At 38.3% G+C, this 27,948-nt stretch overlaps 1 protein-coding gene across 1 annotated transcript in view; it reads right to left on the reverse strand.

Moving 5' to 3' along the window:
- LOC589182 (leucine-rich repeat and coiled-coil domain-containing protein 1) overlaps positions 1-27,455 on the reverse strand; it is a 47,157-nt gene extending 19,702 nt beyond the window's left edge. The window contains exons 1-20 of the mRNA XM_030975579.1: positions 27,217-27,455; positions 24,482-24,854; positions 23,864-24,081; positions 21,687-21,794; positions 20,282-20,340; positions 18,691-18,840; positions 17,642-17,746; positions 15,901-15,997; positions 15,234-15,360; positions 14,188-14,341; positions 13,362-13,461; positions 11,161-11,279; positions 10,437-10,571; positions 8,559-8,698; positions 7,624-7,740; positions 5,839-5,923; positions 4,980-5,093; positions 3,881-3,952; positions 3,010-3,184; positions 2,065-2,228 (exon numbers count right to left, since the gene is read on the reverse strand). Of these exons, the coding sequence (XP_030831439.1) occupies positions 2,065-2,228; positions 3,010-3,184; positions 3,881-3,952; positions 4,980-5,093; positions 5,839-5,923; positions 7,624-7,740; positions 8,559-8,698; positions 10,437-10,571; positions 11,161-11,279; positions 13,362-13,461; positions 14,188-14,341; positions 15,234-15,360; positions 15,901-15,997; positions 17,642-17,746; positions 18,691-18,840; positions 20,282-20,340; positions 21,687-21,794; positions 23,864-24,081; positions 24,482-24,834 (2,592 nt within the window). The 5' untranslated portion in view covers positions 24,835-24,854; positions 27,217-27,455. The remainder of the gene's footprint in view (positions 1-2,064; positions 2,229-3,009; positions 3,185-3,880; positions 3,953-4,979; positions 5,094-5,838; positions 5,924-7,623; positions 7,741-8,558; positions 8,699-10,436; positions 10,572-11,160; positions 11,280-13,361; positions 13,462-14,187; positions 14,342-15,233; positions 15,361-15,900; positions 15,998-17,641; positions 17,747-18,690; positions 18,841-20,281; positions 20,341-21,686; positions 21,795-23,863; positions 24,082-24,481; positions 24,855-27,216) is intronic.
- Positions 27,456-27,948: the final 493 nt, after the last annotated feature.

The following is a 27,948-nucleotide window of genomic DNA, read 5'->3' on the forward strand; positions in this document are numbered from 1 at the left end:
ATGCATGGACTGGGGAAATGTGCACGTCTTTGAGTGGTGTACATCCCCTGTGTTGTGTGCAATGCAGATGCGTGCGCGCTGCAGGAATCGCCAATACAAAGCAATAGCACAACTCTGCATACGCTCGTTCTCACAGCCGCCACGTTTGCACAGCCATACTCGAAACTTTCGAAAAACGTATTTTAGCACAGCAAAACGTACAAACGTATTTTACCCCCAAAAAACGTATTAATACGTTAAAAACGTACTACTTGGCATCTCTGTTGTACTTATCAACTTTTCCAGTTCATGTACATGGTATATGGTACCGTCTTTTGGACTACCATGGCGACCTGCTAGCTCTTTTCTTCGCTCTATATCTCTCTAGCTCTGTCCTTGAAATGTGCAGTATACTACCATGATTGCGAGAATTTGATGCATGCATACAGCTCGCTGCAAACTGCTTTTACCAACACGTACAAGTTACTTGTTTTTTTATATTTTGATATTGCAATCTTATGTTAATTTTGTAAACAAAAAGGAATAATTTAATACTATAGTATTAATGACTGCTTTGAGAGAAATAGTTGTTTTTATACGCTCAAGGGAAGGTTAGAATTGTGCTATTACCCGAGGCGTGCCGAGGGGAATAGCCCAATTGTAACCTTCCCGAGAGCGTATAAAAACAACTATTTCTCGAATATTAAAGCAGTCATTAATACTTTTATATGCCGAAAACAAAAGAGTCAACTAATGACACCACCTTGGCCTTTCTCTAGTTTATCTGCACGGTTATTTTTTATGAGTGTAACTTTGAGAGTAGACTAGATCTAGATTCTAGTCTAAGCAAGATATTTTTACATTTTGGGGGTGAGCCGGCCCTGTGGGGAATATGGAGAAGAACCTGCGCTTTCATATGACACCTCACTTATTGAGTATCACCTTCAGGATCACAACAGATTATAAAGGTTTGAATCTCGAATTGAAAAAAAAACTTGACCTTAACACACAACATGCATCGGGTGCGCGATCAGACACCTGGCCTGACAACTGGATCTATTTTCGTATCTTTGAGAGTAGACTAGATCTAGATTCTAGTCTAAGCAAGATATTTTTACAATTTTGTGGGTGGGCCGGCCCTGTCGGGAATATGGAGAAGAACCTGCGCTTTCATATGACACCTCACTTATTGAGTATCACCTTCAGGATCACAACAGATTATAAAGGTTTGAATCTCGAATTGAAAAAAAAACTTGACCTTTTTGCATGGTCGCGGAATGCACGTAGACTGCATAAGGAATGCATTGCGTACAATCTCTATGGAAATAATTTTAACACACAACATCGGGTGCGCGATCAACACCCTGACAACTAGATCTATTTTCGTATACAGTCTATACGTCTATGCTTTTTCAGCAACTAAACGAACATGTTTATGGATAATTTCACGTACCCTTTTTGTTGTTCTTGCTGTCAGCGAGTCTTGCATTTGATAAGTTGAAATCTTGGGAGAGATTCTTGAGCCATTTTTGTCTTGTTTGGAATTGTCTTGTCTTGTATGAAAATACCGACCAATTTTTCGCACACGTATGGTATCTTTGATCGCTCAAACCATTTTTTAACATGTAAACCTATGGGGTAACCATGGAGACTGACTTATTTTTTTAATAACCATGGTTATTAAAAATAGTGAAATGTTTTATGCATGGTTACCGAGAATTTTACAGGAACAGTTGAAGTTTATGAATGCAATTTCGACCAATCAGAGGGCTGGATTACTTAAGTGAGGTATATAAATGTAACTATCAACTACATATTGAAATCTATCAGAAAGAATACTTTCAAACGAAGATGACAGACAAATCTGAGTGTTTTTCTAGTTTCCGAGTGGTGAGTCAACACACTGATTACTGAGCTGGGAGACATTGCCAGGCATAGCGCCAGGTGGAGGGGCATAAATCAATTTTTTTTTTTTTTTGGGCACCGTGTATAAACCGCACCCCCGACTTTGAATTTTTTTCGGTGGCAAAAAGGTGCGGTTTATACACCGTTAATTACGGTTTTATCATCTAAATTTTTTCTTACATCTTTCAGTTTCTTGATGGTATCTGTCTGATCGTCGATGACCTTGGTCTTGATCTTGAGAGCATCGTTCTCTCTCTCCAGCTGTTTCTTCAGTGATAAAACCTCGGCATCCAGCGCTTCTATCCTGGCTTCGAGTCGTCCTCTATCCTGTGCTAGTGAGACTCCTGATGGAAGGATGAAAACACAATTAAAGTACAATAATTTTATTAATAACAATAATAATAGTAATGATTCAAATACAAATAATAATAAAATTGATAATAAATTGATAATTTTATTCATAATAATAATAGTAATGATCCAAATACAAATAATAATAAAATTGAAAATAGAATTGATAATTTTATTAATAATAATAATAATAATAGCAACAATCATAATATTATGTACTCATATCCAGAGCAACGAATGCTCAAGGCACTTTACAAAATATGTATGTAACAAAAAGTGATGAAAATTACATAAAAATGAAATGCACTTTTTACAAGTGCACTCATCACTCATTAAAAAGTGGGAAACTTGGTGCAGTGGTGCAGCTTCCCTCCACACCCTGATCAATATAGGAGTGTCGTGGTCGAGTGGTTTAAGGCGCTTGACTGGAGATGCGAAGGAAGAGGGTTCGAATCCCAACACGGCACTAATTTCCTGGGGCAAGATATTTACCTGCTCTTGCTACTCTCCACCCAGGTGTTAAATAGGTACCCGGTAGGATGCGACCGTCATTGTTGGTCAAACAGTTTTTGAGCGTCAAGTAACGCATAGCTGGAATGCTCCCAAGGTAGTGGAGATTGTGCACACAGTGTGCGCGGGCAAATATTGAATCCAATGACCGGGGTAATAGAATATCTGTAAAGCGCTTAGAGACATCATAGATGCATTAAACGCTATGTAAAAGCAGAATTATTATTATTATTATTATTATTATTATTATTATTATACACATACCTTGCTGTGCAAGCTCCTGTCCCCATAACTTTCGCTCCGCTTTAAGTCCTTCTACCACTGACTCCATGGCAACCAGCTGTGCAGCAAGTCTGGACTTCTCCTGTCTCAGAGCCTCTAAGATCTGGAGCTTTCTCTGGCTCTCTTCAACCTGGTTCTCAAGACTCCCGATTCTCATCTGCAGAGAGAGAAAGCCGGACATTCCAAAGTAGTCATGGTCAGAATCTTCAATAATTTGATATTTATTTAAAGATCAAGAGGGGTTAGGTAAAGGGACTGTTCCCATGTCTAAATTTTGGACACATGGCTGTCAATAAATCTATTTCTGATCTACGTTAGAACCTGGGCCTATATTCAATCCAATACTAAATATCTCTATCGTTCGTTCCAGATGGAATACCATGTTGTACTTGATTATTTTGAACATAAATTGACAATAAATTTGCCATTTCTCGTCACATTCAGTCTGATCTGAGCTCTAGTAGGGCTAAAAACTCAATACACTGACAAAATAATACACTAAAATCTTAGACACGGTTGGCAATTACATACAGAACACCCTTTTATAAACGTTCTAATTTCTTCAATTTATAAGTCAATGATACTGGTGTGTTGGCTCAGTCAGTAGAGCGTCTGCAACACAACCAGGAGGTTGTGGGTTCGAACCCCGGCCGCGTCATACCAAAAGACTTTATAAGACGGGAGTTGCTGCTACCTTGTTTGGCGTTCAACAATAGGGGATAGAGCAACGTCGATCTGGCGCTGCTCAGTGGCTGCTGGGCTCACGATCAATTGGGCAAAAAGAATTTCCATTTTTGGTTTAACCTAATTAAATTTGGAGTGGACATTATTATTATTATTATTATGATCTTACTCTGGTGGATGAGATAGCTTCTTGTTTTGCTCTTGACAGCTCTGTGATACGACCTTTCTGCTCCTTCACCATCTGCAATGATAATAGGTTCACATCACATCAGGGGGGTGTTAAGATCCTAAGTTGAACTTATCTCTAAGTTGGACTTAACAATTATGGAAAGCCGTTTAAAGCATCTATGAAAATATTTTGGCATACAATGTGGATTCAAACCATTCATATTTTCTATTATCAAGGAGATTTCATGTTCTTGATGTGGAATTTATGCTTTTGAATACACATGTATTTCATTATAAGGCTACAAATGGCTCTCCATAATATATAAGTTCAACTTAGAGTTAAGTTCGACTTAGAATCTTTGTGAAACACACCCTGGAGCAGATCCGGTATTTTGTAAAAGAGGGGGCACAACAGTCCTAGATTTCGGTAAGCAGACACAAAAAAGGTCATCCTGTCAAATATGAGGGGGGGGGGGGCAAGGCTGCACTCCATTCCATTTAATTATACAACTAAATATCTGCATTTACATTAAAGACAATAAAATTTATATTTCTAAAGGACTTCACACTCACTATTGCTAGATTATTCTCTCAAGTTTATACAGCTCTTGTGCATTGCTCTCTATTAAAGCTTACAGGGCAATCCAACCCTCTGTAATAACTTCATTTGTATGGAAGTGAACAAAATAGAGAAACAGAATGGCAAAAGTTTGAAATAAATCAGGCCATAAGTAAGGGAATCTCAAATTGGCAATTTGGTCAGTGGATTATGATATAGTCATGGGAAAACTCTCACGTTTGGCATGCAGAAAAATATCATTAATTTCTCTTTTTCTCTTAAGCGCCTTCTCTCTTGGGGGCACTACTCACTTCTTGATCTCTTTGAAGCGCAATTTCATCAGATTCTAAAATGGCTGCATTGTTGTCTCACAAAAAGTCTTGCTTGCAAATCAGAATAATTTGAAAGGATACTTAAAAATTTGGTTTGATTATTTAAATCTGTTAACTTTTAAAATATATGATTGAGGTTCAGTGTAGGCACTGGATGACAACACCATATGTAGTATAAACCAAATAAGGTGTAGTCGCATTTGACTTACTGAAGTGAGTTCTGTCACCAAGCCAGATGATCTCTTCTCTTTCTCTACCGATGCACTGAACACTTGTTTTAAATGAGCGGCATCTTGACTTGCTCTTTCATAAGCATCTTGAACCTAGTGGAATGAAAGTGAGCTTCAATGATTAAACGTGTCAAGGTGTCATGTTTCTATCAGACCAGAAGATCTCATCTCTTTCTCAACAATATTGATAGTGTGACAGAACCAGGGGGATGTTTCACAAAGACTAAGATCGACTTTAAGTTGGACTTAACTATGGCAGGCCGTTCATGCCACTGTTTGCTCTCACCATTTACTGAAGGTTTCATATCTAGGTATCTCCACAAACCAAAACTTATTGTTCAATACTAGGCCTATTAAAGGCAATCTAGATGTATGTACAAAACAAAATCTGACTTGGCATAAAAATGCTCCATCCTGCTGAAGAACAGGTTGGTATTTGAATGTAGATGAATAAATATGACTAAAAAGACTCGAAATGTGACTGTACATGTATGAACTAATAATTCTGGAACACATCATTCCAGAACACAATGCAATCTTCACTTTTGTTTCAAATAACTAATGTCATCATGTCCTTGGGGAGTGTTTCACAAATACTTTAAGTTGGACTTAACTATGGCAGGCTGTTTGCTCTCACCATTTACTGGCATTGGTCTCTCAAGGGACGTACAAATCATGGCCACACATCTAGGAAACTTACATTTTTTGATAATTCATTATTGAAGGAAAAAATCTCGAGATCATAATGATGAGAGCACCAGTGGCATGAACGGCATGCCATAGTTAAGTCCAACTTAGAGTCAATCTTAGTCTTTGTGAAACACCCCCCTTATCTTACCTCTTGAAACCTGTTAGACTCTATCTGCAGGGCCAGCCTGAACTCATCTTCAAGGTCCGTATACTGCTTTGTCAATGTCTCTATTCTGTTAAATGAAATGAAATAATCCATAACGATGCTGTATGTAACTACAGTCAAACCTGCTTTAGTGACAACCTGTCTACAAAGGCCACCTGTCTACAAAGAGAAAGGCCAGCTGTCTACAAAGAGTAAGACCACATATTTTGTTTCCCTTGAAAATGGTTTCTTGTTGAAACATGTACTAAAGGAACCTGTCTACATAGACTAACATGTCTACAAAGACCACTTTTTGTGTTTCCCTTGGGCAGTCGCTATAGACAGGTTTGACTTTACTTGAAGGCTTGCAGTGCAAGATTAAATATTTATTAAAGTATGTCTACCTTGTCATTTGGAGGTGTCAACCCTCTCTAACCCACATCATCGGTAGGAATACCCAGCTTGTTATCTTAAGACCAGGGCAGCATTTCACAAAACTGTCTTGAGTACAATTTCACCGACTACGCATTGAACCGTGTGTTAAATTTAATACATGCATTTCAATGGCTTGTCTGGGAAGTTGGACTGATGACGGTTTTGTGAAACACTGCCCTCTGGTCTTGAGTAAGATTTTCAAGCATTGCATTACCATAAAACAGGATGAATTGGAACATGATCAGTAAAATACAGAAACAGGGACACCAACATGTTTTCACAAAAGATATCTAAGACACTTTTCCAAATTTTGTTCTTTTTCACCCTAACCTATTCACAGTTGTATGGTTTACAAATACAGTAAAAAACTAACATATTGAGACCAGGGAATAATTTTCCCGGTATCGCATCGCAATTTGCGACGCATTTTCAGCCATTTGAGACACATCTTCTTTTATGAATCTCAATTGCTGCGATGCAAACATACATGTTTAAGGGCAGGCTCATCACACCTCAGTACAAGTGCGAGTGAGTAGCCCGTTTCGCGATCGCCGGCCCTGTAATCTGAATTAGTAGGCTAGCTAGCTGTAAACACAGCGTAACTACTGTGCGTGAAGTATACTGCAGTCACTCTCTAACCGTGAAGCTTATACACATACACCCATTGTCACACAAGCACATGGCGTGCTACGATCACCTTCTAACCGCGATTGTTGTTTTGAGGCAAGGTTCGCGCGATCATTGCACAATGCAATGCATGTGGGATCTAATTACATGCATTGCATGTGCTCAATGGTTGACCTGGGAGTTGTTTGTTTACTGTCACTGCAGCAAGCAACCATATCCATTTGAGGACTAGAAATGTGAGTACACCCACCATGTTTACATGTACATTCGTCTTTTTGTAGTGGGCTGAAAATGCGCGCTTTGCTTACATGAGAAAAAAATTGAAATACAAATTTATCCAACTGCCATGCGAAAAAAAAATTGTATGGCAGTTTTGCTATGCAATTTTTTTGCTGAAAATCATTCCCTGCAGACTATATAAATACCAAGTTTTGTACTTTTCTAAATATGTAAAAATATAATTTGTTTATATTTGCTTCTCAAGAATGTGACATATTTTAAAGCTTATATCTAAAGTTATAACAGAAAGGCCCTAATTCTACCAGTCCTTCTTTCATTTTCCACTAACAAAACAAAAACAAAACAACATTACATTTACAAGGAGTATGAATAATTCAGTTGTTAAATTATATGATGGCACAAATCGACTGATTTACATTCTGGAAAAAAAATCTCATCCTGTCCCTTTTTCTGTCACAGATCTAGTTGTCATGGAAACAGATTTACCTCTCTTTGTAGAAAAATTGCCCATGTTCATGCTTTTCTCTCTCTTTGCCCACTTCTTTTTCAAGCATTTCTTGAATTTCTCTGCTCCCAGGCTTGTAGTAGTTCTGCAGTTCATTTCTATAGAATATAAATGCACAGAATGGAATCGAAGTTTGACATATCAAATCAGTATTGTTCCGTCGATAGGACAGACCACATAATAAGTAAAGAATAATAATAATAAGAAAGAAAATTCTGATGAAATTAAAAGATGGACCACCTAATGAGAAAAATCCTTACAAATCATTTGCTAACTGGCAGATGAACAAAAGGAAAATAGATAAAACAAAGGATAGAACACATAGATAGTAGATGGGCCTGAAGTGGAAATAAAATGAGAAAAGTTGAGATGGATGTTGGAATTTTTTTGCTTAATATACTATTCCAATAGGGTTTATGTTTACAGAGTATCGAAACATAGGGTAAAAGTTTAGAGTTAGACTTAGCTAATAAACTTAAGTTTTAGGATTTAGGGATCTATTGGGTTGGTTAGGCAATGGAAATCTTGGGGGGGGGGGGTGTTTCACAAAGATTTCTAAGATGGACTTAAAAATGATGTAAAACTATTAGCATCCTTGAAAATATTTTGTAAAAGTTATTTCATAAGGATTAAAAAGTTGATTCAAATCATTCATATTTTCTATTATCATGGGGGATTTCATGCTCTTGATGTGGAATTTATGAAACATCTAAAATACTTAAATTTTTGCTTTTGAATATATTTAATTATAAGGCTACAAATGGCTCTCCATAATATTTAAGTCCAGCTTAGAGTTAAGTTTGACTTAGAATCTTTGTCAAACACCCCCCTGGTCAACTTTTCTGGTCTTGTATTCTCAAGTTGTTCCGAAATTATGAAGGACCAGTAAACTGAAGAAACATCTCTCCTTCCTTACCTGTGTTCCTGTTCTCTTGTAGCCAGTAACTCCTGCAGCTGACGGACCTTGCCCTCCTGCTGTCCAGACTTGACCCGGACTAGCTCCAGCTCTCGCTGACCGGCTGCTGCCCTAAGCTGGTACTCCTGTAAACGTTTAGCCTACAAGAAAGAAAGAGGGGGCGATTCATGACTTAATTCACCTTAGCTCCATTTCTCAATAGAAGACTGTTGTCTTGCAGCAGCAGGACATCAAAAATACTAGATCGAGGGATGCCAGTTAGAATTGATCAGAGGTCCTGGAAATCACCTAGAATGAGCTATTTTGAACACAAAAAAGCCTAAACTATGGTCTGAAAATAACTCGCCAGGGCCTGAATTAAGGCTGTTGCCTGAACAATACGGCGTAAATATTCATAATTGAATGACACACGCATTTAAAACTAAAACAACAACAATAACATGTAGCCAGTGGTGTATCTAGGTATCTGCACCCGGTGGCAAGCAATGCACCTGCACCTGCTTTTTAGTCGGCCCTCCTTCCCTTTCAATTTCATGTTTATTTTTTTAATGTATTGTATTATGCAAATTGATCTATATGTATATAAATATGTGAATATGTTAAAATGTACCATCATTGTAAATATGAACGATTGAAAGAGGAAAAATAAATGAATTGAATTGAAATTGAAATTGAAAAAAAAAATTAAAAAAAATGATGAAATCCTGGAGCAACACATGCGAGGGAGGAGGGAGCAAAATGACTGAGCTTTTGATATTTTGGGCACCTTAAACCCTCAAAAACAATTTCTCATACAATTTACCCTTCATATTAGGGAAGCATGATCCTAATTAAGGATGGTCACTTTTTGTTCCTTTTCACCTTATTCTCTCTTTTACATTTTCTCTCCCCCCCCCTTAGATAAGCCACTGCATGTAGCATTTACCAGCCATTCTCTAAATACCCCCCTTATTTGATAGCCAGCTTGATAAATTCAAAAAATTTGGCATTTAAAACATTTAATTTTGCCTTTGTTGATTTTTTTCCCGGTAGGACATAATGACCCTGGCTATGTGCTGACCTAGCTCCTGTTGCTGAGAGAGGAAAACTTGGTTTGTTTGTTGCTGTAAGCAGCAATAATAAGTTCTCATCAGGCGCGTTTTCGTCATCTCGAGATTACCAAATAGCCTGCTATTTCTGATTTGGGAAATAATCCTGAAGTTACAAAATGCGTCTTCATCAGCTCGAGATTCAACCTCGAAACTTGAAACTCAACTTTGAGAAATTAGCTCAAGATATTTTGCCCAGTGTTAGCGCATAGTGCGAGTCTTCGGTCTGGTGAAGACGCACCAGACAAATAGCTGGATATTTTGCCAAATAGTGTGATATTTTGCAAACTATCCCAAGATATCTTGGGATGACAACCCTGACCAAATATACTTCTAATTGCTACTTCGGTCTGATGAAGACGCAAATTAGCTGGATAGTTTGCAATCGGGATAGTTCAAATAGCTGGATAGTTGGCAATCTCGAGATAGTAAAGACAGGCCTATCATGACCATATTGATTTGGGAGTTATGGGGGCTTGGGGGTTATATTATAACCTCGTACATTAGATGCAGGGGTGATAGTGAGCACTCAACCTTTTTTTCCTTTTCCCTACAGAGAGGGAAAAAAAATGGCATCTAACAACATCTCCCCCCCCCCCCCCTTTTGAGTAAGAAAATTGGGGAAAAATAGGGAAAATAGAGAGAAAATCGGGAGATTTTTAAAAAATTTTAAAATGTGGTGCTTGTAACCTCTCGTAGCAAACAGTCTAACTCGGGCAATGCTCTGTTGGCATCTGAAAAGTCTTACTATCAAAAAATGGCAACACGATTGTATTTATAAAGGACTTACATCATGTGCTTGCTGCTTGAGCTTCTCAGATTCCATTCTCCTAGCCGTCTCTTCCATAGCTCTCAAAGTCTGCCTTTGTTCTTCGTCTGCTCTCTGAGTTACTGATAACTTCTGCATGGTTTCTTTTAATCTTCCCTGAAAAATACAACGTCGCACAATTCAATTCAATTCAATTCAATCAAGGTTTATTAAAAACATGAATGGCAGTCTTAAACTGAATTATACATGCTTTCACAGTGAAGGTAAAATACAATGCATAATGCAAGCATAAAATAACAATATGAGATAAGAAAAAATGGAATTAAATATAATATGTACAAACATAATTTAAAATTTGATTGGTAAAATTATAGTAAAATATATACAAAATTTAAAAAGACTGATTGATATTAATAATAATAATAATAATACTCAGTTTTTATATAGCGCTTATTAGAATCACTAAGCGCTTCCAAACTTGGAGATTATTACCCCGGCTTTAGCTGTGCTGCCATTGCGGCGCTCTAGCATTTCAAAAATAACATAATATTGCACGGTTGTTAAGGCAATTATAAGCTTGGATTTGCATAGTGAAAGTTTAACATACAGGTGAGCTTGGGAAGAGCACTGTTTTTAAGCATGAAATGAACATTTCCCTTTTCAGGATAAAATAAAGATTACATACATCATTTTGTCCAGGTAAATCTGTGGAAAATAAGGATGTGAGAACCCGACGAGAAATTACCTTGAGTATACTAACGTCATCTTCTAATCTTGATTTCATCTCTTTCTCATTCATGACGGCCTGCTTGAGACGGCCGCTTGCTTCAACAACCACCTCCTGTAGCTCTCTTTCCTCATTGGCTGAAAAAGACACAGGACATACAGGGAGGTGTTTCACAAAGATTCTAAGTCAAACTTAACTCTTAGTTGGACTTATACATTATGGAGAGCCATTTGTAGATACAATATATTCAAAAGCAAAAATTGAAGTATTTTAGACTTTTCATTAATTCCACATCAAATCTCCTTGATTATAGAAAATAGGAATGATTTAAATCAACATTTAAAAAAAAATATTGTTTCAAAGATGCTAATGGCTTTCCATAATTGTTAAGACCAACTTAGGATCTTTGTAAAATACACCCCCCAGATAGTTGAATTCAAGTTCATTTTTATTTACTATTTTTTCATATAATAGTGCACAGTATGAAGAACATAACAAAAAGTACATTTCTGGTAACAATGAAGTTTTACATAGATAACAGTAGTAAGCAAATATTGATCGACTACGAGGGTAATGGTGCAAACTATCTTCGCCGAGGTGATCTTGGGGCTACTATCGAGGGATGATGGTAGCCTCGAGATCACCGAGGCGATGATAGTTTGTATCCATTGCCCGAGTAAAGGAGGTTAATATTTGTTTTATATCCCACATCGGCAATAAGGTCTATTTAAAGTGAATTTTACACAATAATAAAAACTGATTCTGCAGACAGTTTAGCTTCAGCTAGATTTTACAAAGTGCAACATGCATATATGTAATACAGTCGATGCGCGCTCATTTGACATTGACATTGACTTTGACATTTCGCGTAACCTACTTTGCTATGCGTAGTCAATGGGCAAGGGTGGGCAAGTGGGGTAGCAGCAAAAAATTACTTTACAAAAGTACTATCTAAGGTAGATAGTACTATCTATATTTTATCATGTGACCTCGTTTAGACCCATCAGATTGCAAGATTCTTAGTATGCGGGATATAATACAATTTATATACCTCACTTAAGAAATCCAGCCATCTGATTGGTCGAAATTGCATTCATAAACTTTAACTATTTCTGTAAAATTCCCAGTAACCATGGTTACCGGGAAAATAGGTCAGTCTCCATGGTTACCCCATAGGTTTACATGTTAAAAAATGGTCTGAGCGATCGAGGATACCGTACGTGTGCGAAGAATTGGTCGGTAATTTCAATACAATTGAATCTTGATCAATCTTACCGACAATTTTATCTTGCATTGTTGACATGAAGACGAAAATAAACTTCCAAAAACAAAAAAGCATCTGCCGATAGATCTTGATCTAAGTTCGTGCCAATATGCATTGCAAAAGTAAAAGAAGGGCCCGTTTAGTGGAGCAGCCGCGAAGCATCCACCACGCGAAGCCGTTTTCAATCCATTTTAATGTATATATTATAAAAAACTGCTTAGTATAGTAACAGAGCGCGATGGCCGAGCGGATTAAGGCGCTTATTTTAGATACATCACCTTTTTGTACGCAAGAGATCGAATCCCATCTTCGACAAAAGTTGTTTTTTTTATTTTTTTTTATTTTTTAGTCTATTTTTTGGGGGCATATAAAAGTATTAATGACTGCTTTAATATTCGAGAAATAGTTGTTTTTATACGGGAAGGTTACAATTGGGCTATTGCCCTCGGCACGCCTCGGGTAATAGCACAATTCTAACCTTCCCTTGAGTGTATAAAAACAACTATTTCTCTCAAAGCAGTCATTAATACTATAATATCATTCCCATGTTATAACCTTCAAAAAAAAAATTGGAAAAATAGTAGGGCATGTTTAAAAGCTATGCTTGTATATCAAGTGCCCCAAAATTGATAAAAAGGTAAAGAACAGGATGCACATTGAAAGTGTACCAATTACTGAAAGACACCCCCCCCCCCCCCACCAAAAAAAAAAAAAAAAAAATCATGCAGCCATTTAACGCACACAATACGTGAACTCTCAAATCACGGCACATGATAAAAAAGCTTAATATGGATTAGCAACAATAGCAACAAAAACTAAAATTAGAATATTCAAAATGTTAAGGTCCTGAAAATCAGAACATTCCGGATTATTCGGAAGGGTTGGCAGGTGGAGCACCGACCGACTGACCAGATACATTGAACTTGCCTATAGACTTCCTGCTATAAAGGAATACCTTTAGTTTGTACATCTTGGATGTGGTCAGCTAGCCTGATCGCTGCTTGTTCTGCTTTCCACCGTCTCTCCCTCTCTCTGTCAAGTTCTTGAAGCAATGACTGAAAGAAAAAAAAACACACATCAATCGCATTTAATTTCATTTTGTGGTGGCCAAGACAATGCAGAAAACATTGTCTCTGTAATACTTTTTTCGCCTGTTGAGACATAAGGTTTGCTTGCTGTGTGCTGCCGTCTCATGCTGAGATACAGAGTTGCATTGATATGTCTTCGAACACAGTAGTGCAGCGTAGAGGACAGCATATTATTTGTTTTCGTCCTGGGGCTATTCTGAAAACGACGTTATCTTTTATGTTTATTGTCATAAACAACTCAAAATGTACAAAATTAAAACTTGACATTGGTGCTTGCGCAGACTTTAACTAATACTTTTTCATAATTTTGATTGTAAGAGGTTACAATCGAGCTAATGCCCTCGGCAAGCCTCGGGCAATAGCTCGATAGTAACCTCCCCTTGAGTGTATAAAAACAACTATGTCTCTCAAAGCAGTCATTAATACTATATTACAACCTTGTACTCCTTAACATAGAGGAGGCGCGATAGCTCAGTAGGTAGAGCAGTGGTCTCGTAAACCGGTGACCCGGGTTCAAAGCCAAGTTGATGCGCTAGTGCCCTTTGGTAAGGCTTTTATCCTCATTACCAGGCCATCGGAGACCACCTAAACAGTCGGCCGTCTGGTGGCTTACTTACAAGCATTTATGCTTTCTTAGCAGTCAGGTAAAATAAACACCACCATTCATTCACATATTGGATGAGTGCTACCTACCAACTTATCTGCATCTTGTTCCGGTGTTGTCGGTACTACACGTCTCGATGCTGCAGATGGCTCGACTGTCCTCTCCAGGCCACTAGATGGCGATGTTGAGACTCCCTGGCTACTTCCTGGTGAGGGACAAGACTTTGTTTTTGTTCTTGTAGGTCTGGAAATAGAAAAAAAAGAAAAAAAAAGAGATGTGTTGCAGAGATGCCAACTTTTGGAAATCAGAAATAGGGAGGATTTGTAACCGACATCAAATAATGTGCGCATAGCGCACATCCCGTGCGCAGAGCGCCCGATCCATGCAGCCAGGGTCCAGCTCTGGGGTTCTAGATGCTCTCTTGTGCAATCTGAGCCTTATTTTGGAGCATTTTATATTTTGGTTATAATTCCCACTTTTTTTAAAAATAACATGCAAATTGTACAAAATGCATGATGAATTCCTCTTTCAGACTTCCGAATACACAGGTACTTGATACTGTATTCTGTCTTATACTTCTGAGACCATTTCTTGGTCTTCTTTTGCTGATTTTCCGCCATTCAGATTCTGTGTCAATATTCATGCATTGGTTACGCCGAACCATATGATGAACCAATCTTTCGCTGCTCTTAATTTTTCTTTTACGTAGAATTTGGTACCAGGGAACATAGTGGAGTTACTACATGCTAAAGTTAGCAGACGATATTTCTCATTCAATTCGCAGATATATATACTGATCAGCCCGAAAAAAAAATCATAATTAAAAAAAAAATCGGGAGGATAAGGATGGTGATTGTAAGATCAGGAGTTGGGGTGAATTATCGGGAGCCCCCCCCCCCCTATGAAATCGGGAGAGTTGGCATCTCTGGACTGTTGATCTATCATAGAATGAGGAGAGAAACCATGTGACAAAGAATATGGACTACAAAAAAAAAGGAAAACAAAAAGAAGAAACATAAAGAAGTGAGACAACCTGACAAAAGAATGGCTTTTGTTCCCCATTTTTTTGGTCACTAACTCAAAATAAGCTGAAAACACGTTAGGTATTTTAAGTAAAGATCTTGTTAAATCTTACATTTTGCTGGTCTTTGACACCCGTTCTTCAGATTTATTCCTCTGCCTCCCAGTTGCTGGCTTTTTCCCTCCATGCTTTCTTCCTCTTCTTCCCATCTCAGAATCACTGTCATCAGTTGGATCTGTGTCTGCAAGCAATAAGCATATCATTATCATCACCATAACCATCATCATCACAAGCATCTGCCCCAACCCCCTCCCCCTCCCCCCCCCTCAGTTTCAACTCCACATCATTCATCACTTATGAAGGAAAATAATTCAAAGCAGCAGAGCTTCTCCAGAGTGACAGAAAATGTGTCCTCATGTCTAGGCTGGTTATCATAGCCTTACAGGCTTTAAAGGGATTGGGTATCTTTGTCTCAGGTTCTGAAACAAAATCCTGGATTTAGCTCATGCTGCAATGATAATTCTAAACCTTTAAGTCAGTCAGGAACCCCATGACTTTTACAAGCCGATCGCCTGTCTGATTATCAAGATATTGCTGATTGGAAATCGAAATTTCAAAAAACCGTTTTCCTAACAGTTTTTATAACACTACAGTCTATTGGGGAAATTAGTATGGTAAAACCGGTCACTCTAAGATAATGAGGTATGGCACCACCTTCAGTGGCTGAGGCATTGTTATGAAGATTTTATATTTATGCTTAACAAGATAAGGAGGGACTAACCTTTCCTTGCTACATGTATTCTGCCACTGGACACCCTTTTTCTTGCATGTCTTCCAGGTTCCTCATGACTGTCTGTGCTAGGTGATGCCTCAGGAACCTAACACACAGAATGAAACAAAATGTGGGTCTATCGTGAAGTAGGAAACTAAAGATGTGCACCTATGGTTATCTGCAAAAAACCTTACACCCCTGCAAAGAGAAGATTAACATTATTATCTAAGCTTTCACGTTCAACTTTCAATCCCCAAAGTTGAAGCAGAGTAATAGTGCCTGAATCAGATATTTCTAGCAAAATTCAATTAAATCAAATCTTGCTTGGAACGATTTTGGTGCTTCTTTTACACTAGTGGAGCAGTGAATTTACGACGCAGTCCCACATTGGTTTAGTCACACAAACTGGTGTGCATCCAAACTTGCATGCCAAGCCTATGGAGGTGGAAAGAAGACACACCACGATTAGTGTAAAAAGGCCTGTGCTATTATCGTGAAGTAAGTATCAAATTCGCAACGCAAAAAACAGGTGTTTTCATGTTTACCGGTGTATTTGCATTTACGACAGAACCGACATCGCATGCTCTCGTGAATGGTCAGCGGTTTTGTAATGTAAATCACATGTTAGCTCATTATCAACAGGAACATGAAGAAGGGAAGCAAATTGCTCTCACTCCTGAATCAATCTATCGGGGATGGGTGATTATTAATGCATTTCAAGTTTTGTTTACATCATTCTTCAGGCAGGGGAATGAGAGCCAATTAAAGCTAGGTGATATTAATATCATATTTCACATGATCGCCTAGCCCTTAAAGGGGCACGTTGCCGCCATTGTAGTTATCGCTGCTCTAGTCATCGCCATCTTGGTTCCGAAGATCATCTTCTAATTTGCATACAGCTGTTAATCAAAGTACGCGCGGCCTGGCCTGCCTTCGTCAAGCCAGCTAATCGCTGCCGATCCTGACGTCACGAAAGTGGGGGGAAACAGCAGCTGAATCTTAGAACCGAACTGCGATTGGTATTACTTCGGCACATGTATGCGATGATCCGCATTGTGCGGGCATTCGGAACATGCCATCTGCGTAAGAGCTGTATTCTGTTGGTGTCAATAGGCAGCTAGCACTGTCCGCCAGCGGGCACGTATTTTGAACGCCCTCTGGACTATGGGGAACATGCCACTTTAAAGATACTACCGTATGTCCCTTTTGCAGCCAACATCAAATTCTGTAGAACTTTGCAGGAATTATGGATATGTCATGTATGTCCTATCTGTGAAGTATAAACATTAGCAGTGTCCTAGTATTCAAATTATGCAATGAAACCTGTTTACCTTCTAGACTTCCCTCTAAGACACTATTGAGTGACTGACTGACATCTTCTTTTCTTTGGTAATAACGTACATGAAATGAGCTGTAACACATACCTGAGCATTTGTCTACATTAATAACCCACTACTTGTAATGGTCAAAATTAAACTGACTGAATCTTTGTGCAGCGCAAAACATAAGACCATTCGGTAAAAGGGTCTGAAAATCAGACTCTTCCTTACGTGATTGCAATCACTTAAGTCTATTCGACAACTAATGGTCGTTATTTTCAGATAATCAGACAGGCGATCAGATTGTAAAAGTCATGGGGTTCCTGACTAACCTAAAGGTTTATAATTATCATTGCAGCATGAGCTAAATCCAGGATTTTGTTTCAGAATCTGAGACAAAATTACCCAAACCCTTTAAAGGCAAGCCTCACCTGTGGCCTTCTAGTCATGATGTCCACGAGCTGTTGTTCCAGGATCTTCAGCCTTTCCTCATGGCTGGTGGACCGAGTGTGGGCAGCAGGATATGCTTGACCTATCTATGTATGCACAAACAGATGAAGCTAGAGATAATAGGCCATGTTTATAACAACCAGCATTTGCTTGGAAGCCAAAGCTACTTAGTAAAACCTTACAGGGGTGCAAGCACAAGTAAATGCCTAAAGCTCCACTGTCCTACTTGTAGCTACTTGCTCCCTCTATATAGAAAACTGCCCCCATCGGTGCCTGTTGGTCCCCCATGATCCTCTTTTTCTTATGTTAGTTGAGAGCTGAGTTAATGAGATAGCCACCTGTCAGTGACCTCGCTGTGTGGTCTAATCCCTTCTGGCCCAGTAGTGTTGACGGTCTTTAAAGGAGTCACCCGAAGAGTCAAAAGTGTTTTGAATTGATGCAAAATCCATATCATTGCGAAGGGGAAGCCTTACTGATCATATATAACAATTTCCCTCTTCAACAATATGTTTGGGGCCCGCAGTAATCATCTCTCAAAAATGTTAATTTTGAGTTCCAGATTTTCTGCCTTCAGCGGTCCTCTGTTTCACGGCAAACTGCTGCACAATACAAGTGCATACTGATGGTGGGGGTGCAGGCGCGCACGCGTGCCTGAAGTTAGGGACTGTAATCTCAGATCCTCATTAAATTTATGCAACTAATTCACATCATGAATTGATGATGTTCATTACGGTCGCTAACTTCACGCAAGCGTGCGCACCCGCCTGAAATCTACCATCGATATGCACTTTATTTGGTGAAAGATGAGTCACTCTTTCACCTCGTGCAAAATCTTGTACCATTGCACTCATTCACCGTTCACTATTTGCATAATAATTTGATTATAAAATAGCAACCACATAGTTTTTCATTTATTGATGTATCAGTCTCTACAATATCATTGTACCATTGTTATGCATCTTTTTGTATTTGTGTTTGAAATCCAACCTTTTGGTTGCAATAAAAGAATAATAATATAAGTTATTATTACATGTGACTCTTTCAAGGCTGTTATTCTGACGTTATTTTCATCCTCTTTCTCGGTCGTGCTGGCTCCAGATGAAGCAAGGGCTCGCTGACGGAATTTCTCCAAGACTTGGTCTATTTTAGGTGTAATGATTTGAAGTGGAGTTTCCTTTTCCTTTAAGAAATTAAAAAAGGAGAAGGAAAAAAAAAAATCATAACATGGAAACCAGCTGGGTTTATACTTCAGTCCTACCAACAAGACTCACCATACTGACAACAGATGGAACAAAAAGATACATTACTGGACTGGGTCTATTGTTCTGGCTTGTTGGGGTTAGGAGTGTGGCCGGTGGGTGCTGGCTGGCACTGTGACGTACATTATTGGCATCTTACCCGAGGTCCTCTTTCAATCTTTTTAATAAGGCCTTAAAACAAAAAGATGTTGTATTGCCCTTTAGGTGCCAAAACATGGGTCGGTCGGTCAAAATTTTCTTTTTTAAAATTTTTTTTTTTTCCTTCCTCCCTTCTTGGGCTGATATTTCTCGGTTTTAAATGCTTTGATACATATTTTTTTTTATTCATTAAACATTTTTTTCTCTAAAAAGTGGTTTAATTTTTTTAATTTTTTTAAAGCCAACCATAGATTTCAAGTTTTTTGGGTCGGTCGCAAGGGCAATACATCTTTTCTTTTATAGGCCTAATGTGAGTTTACTGTCAGTGGCATATATAAGTAGACAGTAATAGTATGTGTCATATTATTACATGTTCAATGTTGCATCCAGTCATTGTTATTATCACTCAATAAAAATAAATTTAAAAAAAAAGTTACATTAACCAGAATTCGCCAAGAATTGGTGGGTAAGGAGTCATTTTGGGGGTGTGTAAGGCAGTGCCCAAGGATGAAAAGAGACCATATTGTTAGAACCCAGCATGTTCTGTACAATATAAAGCGGAGAAAAGCCTGAAACTGAGGGGTGGCAAGACCTGAAATCAGGCACCGACTTGAAAAATAGAATATCATTCTAGTAAGGACTTAGGCTGTGCATAATCGTGGAATAAAGGTACTCGAGTACACTCTCAGGCTTACAGATGAATACTCAAATACTCGGATGCCATATTTTTGTTGTAATTAAAAAAAAAAAAAAAAAAAAAAAACACCACCATGAACGGTGGGAAAAAAAATGGCGGCCGAGTATTCAAAATCATACTCAAGTAGTTGTCAACACTGCGAGTACTCGAGTCGCAGCCTTAGTAAGGACTGTAGGTTTTCTCTTATTTGTTATGTTATCATTAAAGGAACAACATAAGAAATCAATCATAAAAGTTCATCTGTGCTGGTAATATGTACATGTATGTTTGAAAGTTTAACTTTTGAACTCAATACAAAATTATCAGCTGTTAAGCTCCAAATGTCTATGACCTGATTATTGCCAATTAAGTCAGAAAGGCCAAGTCAGGTCAAATCATTGACAAAAGCTGAAGCTGAATAGAGGTAAAGATTTTGTATTGAGATTTAAAGTTGAACTTCAAACATACGTGAGAAAGTAAGTACAAGTAGATATGCATAATGATACATGTATGTATTCTTTGCTGTTAATTTCTAGGTACATGTCTACCTGTTCAGCACCACTTCCTACATCAGACGAAAGAAGGTATTCCAAATATTGTTCCAGACCTAGGACAAAATAATAAGGAAACTGGATGTTAATGAGTACACACCATTGAATAAAATGTTACGGATTACTTTCTCCATATAAAAAAAAAACACCATCATCTAATACATAGGAATCACTTATTTTAGCATTTCTAGCATTCTTTCTCTGTTTGGTATCTGTCATGATTCTTGAATGATAAAGCAGTGAAGAGATGAAAACAGCAAGTACATTAAACAGCTGGTCAGACCTCTCTAAAAACAATGATAACATTTTCCCTAATCGCCTTCCTCTTGTTTATGAGCATTGAAGTTCAGTATCGTAGTTAAAGCCTCGGTCACAAATGCCATTACGAACTGCTACGAACACCATACCAACGATTTTCAGACAATAGAAACTAGGGAAGACAATGGAAAACCATGGAGATTTGTACGAAATTATCGTTCGTACGAATCTTTGTGATCGTAGCTTAAGACCTCCACAAGTTATGCTCATGAGCCTTCCTCAAAAATTCTAGTTTCTTGTTAGAATCGCTCAGAATTGCAACCATGATATTGGAGAGCCAACATTTTACTAATTTGATGTGGCATCAGTCCAGAAGAATTGATGTGGGCAATGCTTTGACAGGATCCCAATGATTCTATCTATACATTATTTTCCATACAATTTATCACTAGTGTTCTACATGTACAACTAAATAGGGAATCTCTCAGTCTCTTAGGGATAAAATTGTATTTTACATGCCTTTACAAATAAGTTTTCAGAAAAAGAGATGAATCTTAGGTTCATTGAATACCATTAGTTCGAATTCCCCCCCAAAAGGTGCAATTTCTCTAAAATAGTAATCATTCATAATTTCAATATCAATATCTGATGAATAGATCAAACTTTCAAGTAAAACTATAGATTTTCACACCAGCTGATAATTGAATGACCTTGCAAAACTTAGCACAAGCCAAACAGCCTGTCCACACACAAAACAATTTATCCTGAAACTCTATAACAAAATTTTGTATAAAGAATCATCATATACAGTAAATTCCAGGGTGTCCACACACAAGAAACGTTGTATAGAATCAGCGTATAAATTCCAGGGTGTCCACACACACAAAAAAGTCATCCCAAATTATGGAAAGCCAGTTAGCATCTATGAAAATATTTTGTAAATGTTATTTTAAAATGCACAAAATGTTGATTCAAATCATTCATATTTTCTATTATCAAAAAGAGTTCATGTTCTTGCTGTGGAATGTATAAAAAGTCTAAAACAATAGAATTTTCACTTTTGAATACAAATGGCTCTCCATGATTTTAAAGTCCAACTTAGAGTTAAGTTCGACTTAGGATCTTTGTGAAACACCCCCCTTACCTGGAATATCAGATAGACCATCATTGGTCTGGATGGTGATTCCTGTTCGATCCGCACCATCTAATGAGATAAGCTGTGGCAGGGAGTTGAATAAAGCTGTTCTATAGCCTGTGGATGAGAAGAGAATTATTACTGGATAGTACACCACGGCTATACCGCTTTTGCTCCAGCAACATTAACTCAATTTCCCACACTAACCAAACATCTCAACATCAACCGAACACTGTACCTTATCCTAGCCCAAACCCTGATCCTATTATACCTAAATAACCTGATTGCAACCCTATCCCTACACCTTTGAAAAAATAAATCCTGGAGCAATCATCACCAAAATAAATGTCACATTGAAATAAATGAATGAAACAGAAACTGTAGCACTTGACACAATATACAATACAATAATTTCCCCATCGACATGCATACTTGTGCTAATACATATATCGGAGTTTGTTTCCAGCACTGTAACAGCTGCAAAAGCAGAATAGGTGGTTTTTCTTGCATAAATAGGGTTACTGATCATAATAGAAACTAGTGCTGTAGTCAAACGTTTAACCGTCCGGTATCCGACCGCCCATGGCGGATTCCGTTTTCAATTGGACGGTTTCGTTTTCCCGTTTTTTTTTTTTTTTTTTTTTTTTTTTAATTTTTTTTGTTTTTTTTTTTTTTTTTTTTTTTTTTTTTTTTTAAAGTTTCGATTTATGCCCCTCCACCTGGCACTATGCCTGGCAATGTCTCCCAGCTCAGTAATCGGTGTGATGACTTACCACTTGGAAACTAGAACAACACTCCAATTTGTCTGTCATCTTGGTTTGAAAGTAATCTTTGTAATAGATCTCAATATAATATATTCATCCAAGTTTAACACATGGTGTACCACAAGGTTCTATCCTAGGTCCTCTACTGTTTTTAATTTACTTTAATGATCTTACACATTATTCTAAAACGACATTGTTACTATTATTTGTGACTAGTTCACAAGCACAAATCGGCGCCTTCAGTTAAATCACCTTCCTGCTTTTCACACGGCCAAAAAAAAAAAAAAAAAAAAAAAAACGATTTTTTTTTTTTTTTTTTTTTTTTTTAAATTTTTTTTAATAATTTTTATAAATAAATCGTTTAACCGAAAACCGTCCGGTTTTGACAGGCGGTTAAACGGAATTGGAGATATCCGTGATGTTACAGCCACATTTTTTCCTTTTCATTTAGGACATGAGCTTGTGTAATACTTAATTGTCTGCGATAAGACAAATAATTTTCACTGACAAGTAATACAAATGAAGTCACACATACATGTATATAGTGTCATGTGATCATCTATTATAAAAAATACATGCCAATTTATTCAGCTCCATAGGGATGATTCACTTACGTAATAATAGAACAAATCTCCCTTTTACGACTGATTATTTTCACCCGAAGTATGTTACTGTGGAAGAATATCATAGTAGAAACTAGAAATGTCTCCTGAAAAGGAAAGCTCTTGAAAGGCCCTCATATATGAAATGTGTCAACAGCTGAAAAGTTTACACTAACCCTTTGTGTGTAGTGATGTAGTTTTATATGTGCATCCATTTCCATCATCTTCATCAAAGCATGGCCAATTGAATTTCTTTATATTATTTTCATGATTTCAAAACTTCACAGTATACAATAACTAATATGCACTACATAATCAACCCCACCAAATTACTTTGAGACTGTTTCCTTTTCGATGTAAGTACACTAGCACAACTACGGCCCTGTTCCATGCAACTTGTTATCATTAACAAGTTACAATGGCTGTTATAAGCTACTGAAATAGTGGCATTTGATAGGCTGAGAGCAGACTTGTCATAGAAATCTATCATTTGTTATTGATAACAAGTTTTATGAAACAGTGCCCTGTATCATCTTTATTTTTACACTCCTTGCACTATGAATATGACGGACAAAGAAAGAGGACAAAATATACAGTTCCTCAGGTAGACAAAGGAACATCCCTTAACTGCTATGATGTAAAAATGTGTAGAACAGGTGTCACATGCATATTCACCTGTTCTACACATTTTTACATAATAGCAGTGAGGGGATGTTCCTTTGTCTACCTGAGGAACTGTATATTTTGTCCGCTTTCTTTGTCCGTCATATTCATAGTGTTGGGAGCTTGAAGGAACAAGAGAAAAGAGCTTGAAACTAACCAGGTAATCTACACACTGGATTGTCACTCTGCTCGTGGAGGAAGGTCACATGACAAAGGCGTGACAAACCAGCCAGACACCCAATCAGATGCTCTGCTGAAGACAGCTGGTTACCGTGGAGATGAAGGTGTGTCAGGCTGTAGTCTGAGCCATGAAGTTCCCTCAGACCTGAGATGTCGTGGATTTGATTGTACGAAGCATTCAGCTTCAAAAGTGATCTGCATGCAGATATCAATAACAAAAGCAAGAGAGAGAAAGAGGGAAGGAGGGAGAGAGGGGAATAGAGAGAGAGAGAGAGAGAGAAATAGAGAGAGATATAAAGAGAATTGTATTGAATAGATTGAACTCTCTTAGCACCCCCCCCCCCCCCCAAAAGCAAAATATAGTTTTATAATAAAAGCCTAGGTGGTAAATACGGCAGATGAGACATGTATGTACATGTACGGTATATACTATACGGTATATTCGGTGTCCACGAATATAAGCATGACTTCTTATGCGTATTTTGACGGGCTGGAAGTTAAGAACCTGTCAATATGTTTTGGGGTCGCTCAGTGCGAAGAATTTGATCACACGAAAACAGTACATGCAGTAGATTATCATTGATGATGAGCTTACTTTAATGATCGAAGGCCTGTGATGGTGGAAAGCTGATTGCAAGCGACATTTAGCGTCCGCAGGTTGAGGAGTCCATCCAGCCCCTCGATCCTGGTCAGGTGATTGGAAGACAAATCAAGGTGGCGCAGGTGCCTCAGGTTTTGGAGATTCTCAATCTTTGCTATCTGGTTACAATGAAGGTTGATGCTTTGGATGTGGGCAGTGAGAGGCAGGTCCTTCAGGTTTTGAACACCAGCATCCATGAGGCAAAACTCATCTGGTGCTCCAGTTCCTGCTAAGTCATCATCTATGTGTTGTTCCGATGGACTCGCCACGCCAGAGAATTTGACCCTGAAATTCCCTCTGCCATGCATTTTGGGTACTGTGGGTAGATCTTTAACAAAATAATAATAATAATAAATCTTAAATCTGGATTTCTGTAGCGCTTACAGATAAAGGTGAGTTCTGGTCATCCGATTACATTGTGAAAGAAAATTTGTGAAAGAAAATGTGTGGAATGGATCAGAAAAAGTTGATCATGTAGCATGTAAGTATTGGTGTGTACTGCAAAGTTCTGGAGGCATCAAAATCATAATAAATTTGGCCCAGTCTTAGTAAAGTAACAAGCACTGTACACAGAAAGATGTATATGGGACTACACAAATAATGTCGGAGCTACTAACCTTGATTTCCTAATCTTTCTATGCCCATTACTCAGCCAGTATATATTTTCTACCAAAATTGTTTGGCAAATTACATTTATTTGTAATCTTGAACATTCAGTGTAAAGTTTCGTTTGATTCTGTGAGAATTCATTTCCTTTTTTTTAACCAGAACTCACCTTTATTTTTAATACGAAATACTGTCTCCAAGTGCTTTACAGATGTTGTTCGTTTTCACTGGCTGCCTGTCATAGCAACAAGCAGAATTGACAAAAGACTCAACTCCATTTTATTGACAATCAGCCATGCATGAAGTCTTTCGTCTATGTCTGATCGTCAACAAAACGGAGTTGTCTTTTGTCAATAGACCAGTTCAAAGGTTAGCACATTACTGCAATGACCCTAGCCTATAATCTAGGCGGAGTGCCGAGCTTTTTTCTTTGCTGCTAGACTAACCTTAAGCTGAACGTCTGATACGGCGAGACTACGAACCGTGCGGCTCACCGCCTATAATCACTGGTCTAGCTAATCAATATTCATATATATTCAAAATGGCGGATCTATGAATCATTCAACAGCCCTACCAAATAAGGTACACCTATGTTACGTTCGACCAATCAGATATAAGAAACCGCAACGAAAAAAGAATCCGTGGTCGCGTAGAAAATCACAGCACAAGGGGATTGCTTGGTATATTGCACTCTTTCCAAAACCAGTAGGTAATGCAACAAAAATATCCCTGCCGGCTTCAATAACGCTACGAATAGCGGATTCCTGCAGTTCTCTGAATTTTCCATTAGGAATGCCTACAGTGTAGTTTGTTGGCCGCATATGATAAACTTTCTCGCAGAAGATCGTCGTCGCATGAACTACCCGCCATCTTGGATGAAGAAAATGACGTAATGTCACGTGATTTATAATATGCATATGCATAGACTCTTCTCCATACGTGTTTCTGATTGGTTGATTTCATTTCGTATTCATGAGGTTTTTTCGTACGAAAAAACTGCCACGGATTCATGGTCGATAATAAAAAAACAACGACTAAAGCTAGACCAGTGATTATAGGCGGTGAGCCGCTTCGCGACTCACGGTTCGTAGTCTCGCCGTATCAGACGTTCTGCTTAGGGTTAGTCTAGCAGCAAAGAAAAAAGCTCGGCACTCCGCCTAGATTATAGGCTACAATGACCCCGAATATCCACAGATCTTCAAAACATGAAGAGGTCCCACTTTGTACATTTTGAAATAATCACTCGTACAGCAATGGAGGTGCTACATAAATATCCTTTGTTTCCCCTTTTCAAAGAATACTTCCACCTGTGTATCATGGAGTGCACTGCTTGTGCTACATGAATAATGATTACATAACTTTCATGAGTACGTATCCAGTATTTCCTTTCCGTGTATTTCAAAATTTGTTCTGCAATGACCCCGTCTGGTAGTGGTACATAATGAGAATGATTAAGACAAGACTCTAATGAGTACAAGAAGATAGACCAAGATTAAAGAAGATAGCCTGGAACAGTGGAAGCTCGACTGCTGTCTCACCATTCTTCCAGTATTAGCGCGCATGCGCGGTACAAACTTGCAAGTTGTACTTAAATGTTCGTTGAGGTCCGAGAATGAGGATCGTCCTCATAAACGAGGATATCCTCATAAACGCGGACAAAATGCGTCCTCATATTTCATAAATAAAGATCGTCTGCATTTTCCGCCCGCCCGCTGGCAATGCCAAATTTGGATTCCCCAGGGGAAAATAACCCTGGTTGACCCGTCTACTTTTATGGGTTGTCCGTCTTCCCAAGGATTCATTGCTCATAATGTGAAGGTCTCTGTACAAAGTCAAAGTAAAATGCATCAAGAAAATCATCCCGGAATCCGTTTTTTGCATCGACAATGTGCCGATCAAAAATATGGAACATGTGCTTTATTGCAGACGATCCTTGTCAAGACATTTGAGGACACATTGGTCCGCATTTACAAAGACAATCTTCGTTTATGAAAATGATCCTTATTCTCGGACTGCTCGATCACTCAGCATTGGATTTGGATAGTTAAAAATCTGTGGACGTAAAGTATGCAATTCAAACTTACCGCCGCCGCCCTACCTCCAGCTCCAGCATCTATCACTGCACTGACGCTAGGCTGTGGAACAGCGCATTCGTCAATTTCTTACGGGAGAAAGTTTAGCATGTACCTTGCTAACAGCAGTATTGATTTACTATCATAAATGTTGTGCTGTCGCATCATATCGGGGTTAGTAGCCCGATAGAGCTCTCAAACCCTCAAATTTTGTGCAGCCTTGGCGGTTTAGAAATCCTAGTAGAGGTAGGTACGAGGTAACGCAATCGAGTCCGGTAGTCTGTGTACAAAATTAGTCTTACTTCAAAGCGGTTTCATTTCTAAATAATAGAACGATTACAAAAATACCCGTTTTTATATTATTGCACCGAGTTTGTAAATAACTAAATACCAGTATGCAGTAGCGTACGCATAATTTTTTTCGAGGGGGGGGGGGGGGGAAGGGGCGGAGGGGGGTTAAAATGTGAAAATCGCGCCGAAATTTCGCAACGACTCAGCCAGGGGGGGAGGGGGGGGGGGGGTGTAAGAGCACATATTTTATTTTTTTTGTCCCGAAAAAATATGCCGACCGATATATCGTTCAGTAGGGGGGGGGGGGGGTGACTTTTAGGCTTTATTTTTGTTTTTACCCCCCCCCCCCCCCCCTTCCTGCGTACACGTCTGCAAGTATAATTAATTTGAAGACATTATGTACTGTGTTTTAAACTATATTATGTATTTCGGAGGGATGTACAATTTTATGCT

This window comes from Strongylocentrotus purpuratus, unplaced genomic scaffold (genome assembly GCF_000002235.5).
Source record: "Strongylocentrotus purpuratus isolate Spur 01 unplaced genomic scaffold, Spur_5.0 spur5_scaffold_8, whole genome shotgun sequence".
Lineage (NCBI taxonomy): Eukaryota > Metazoa > Echinodermata > Echinoidea > Camarodonta > Strongylocentrotidae > Strongylocentrotus > Strongylocentrotus purpuratus.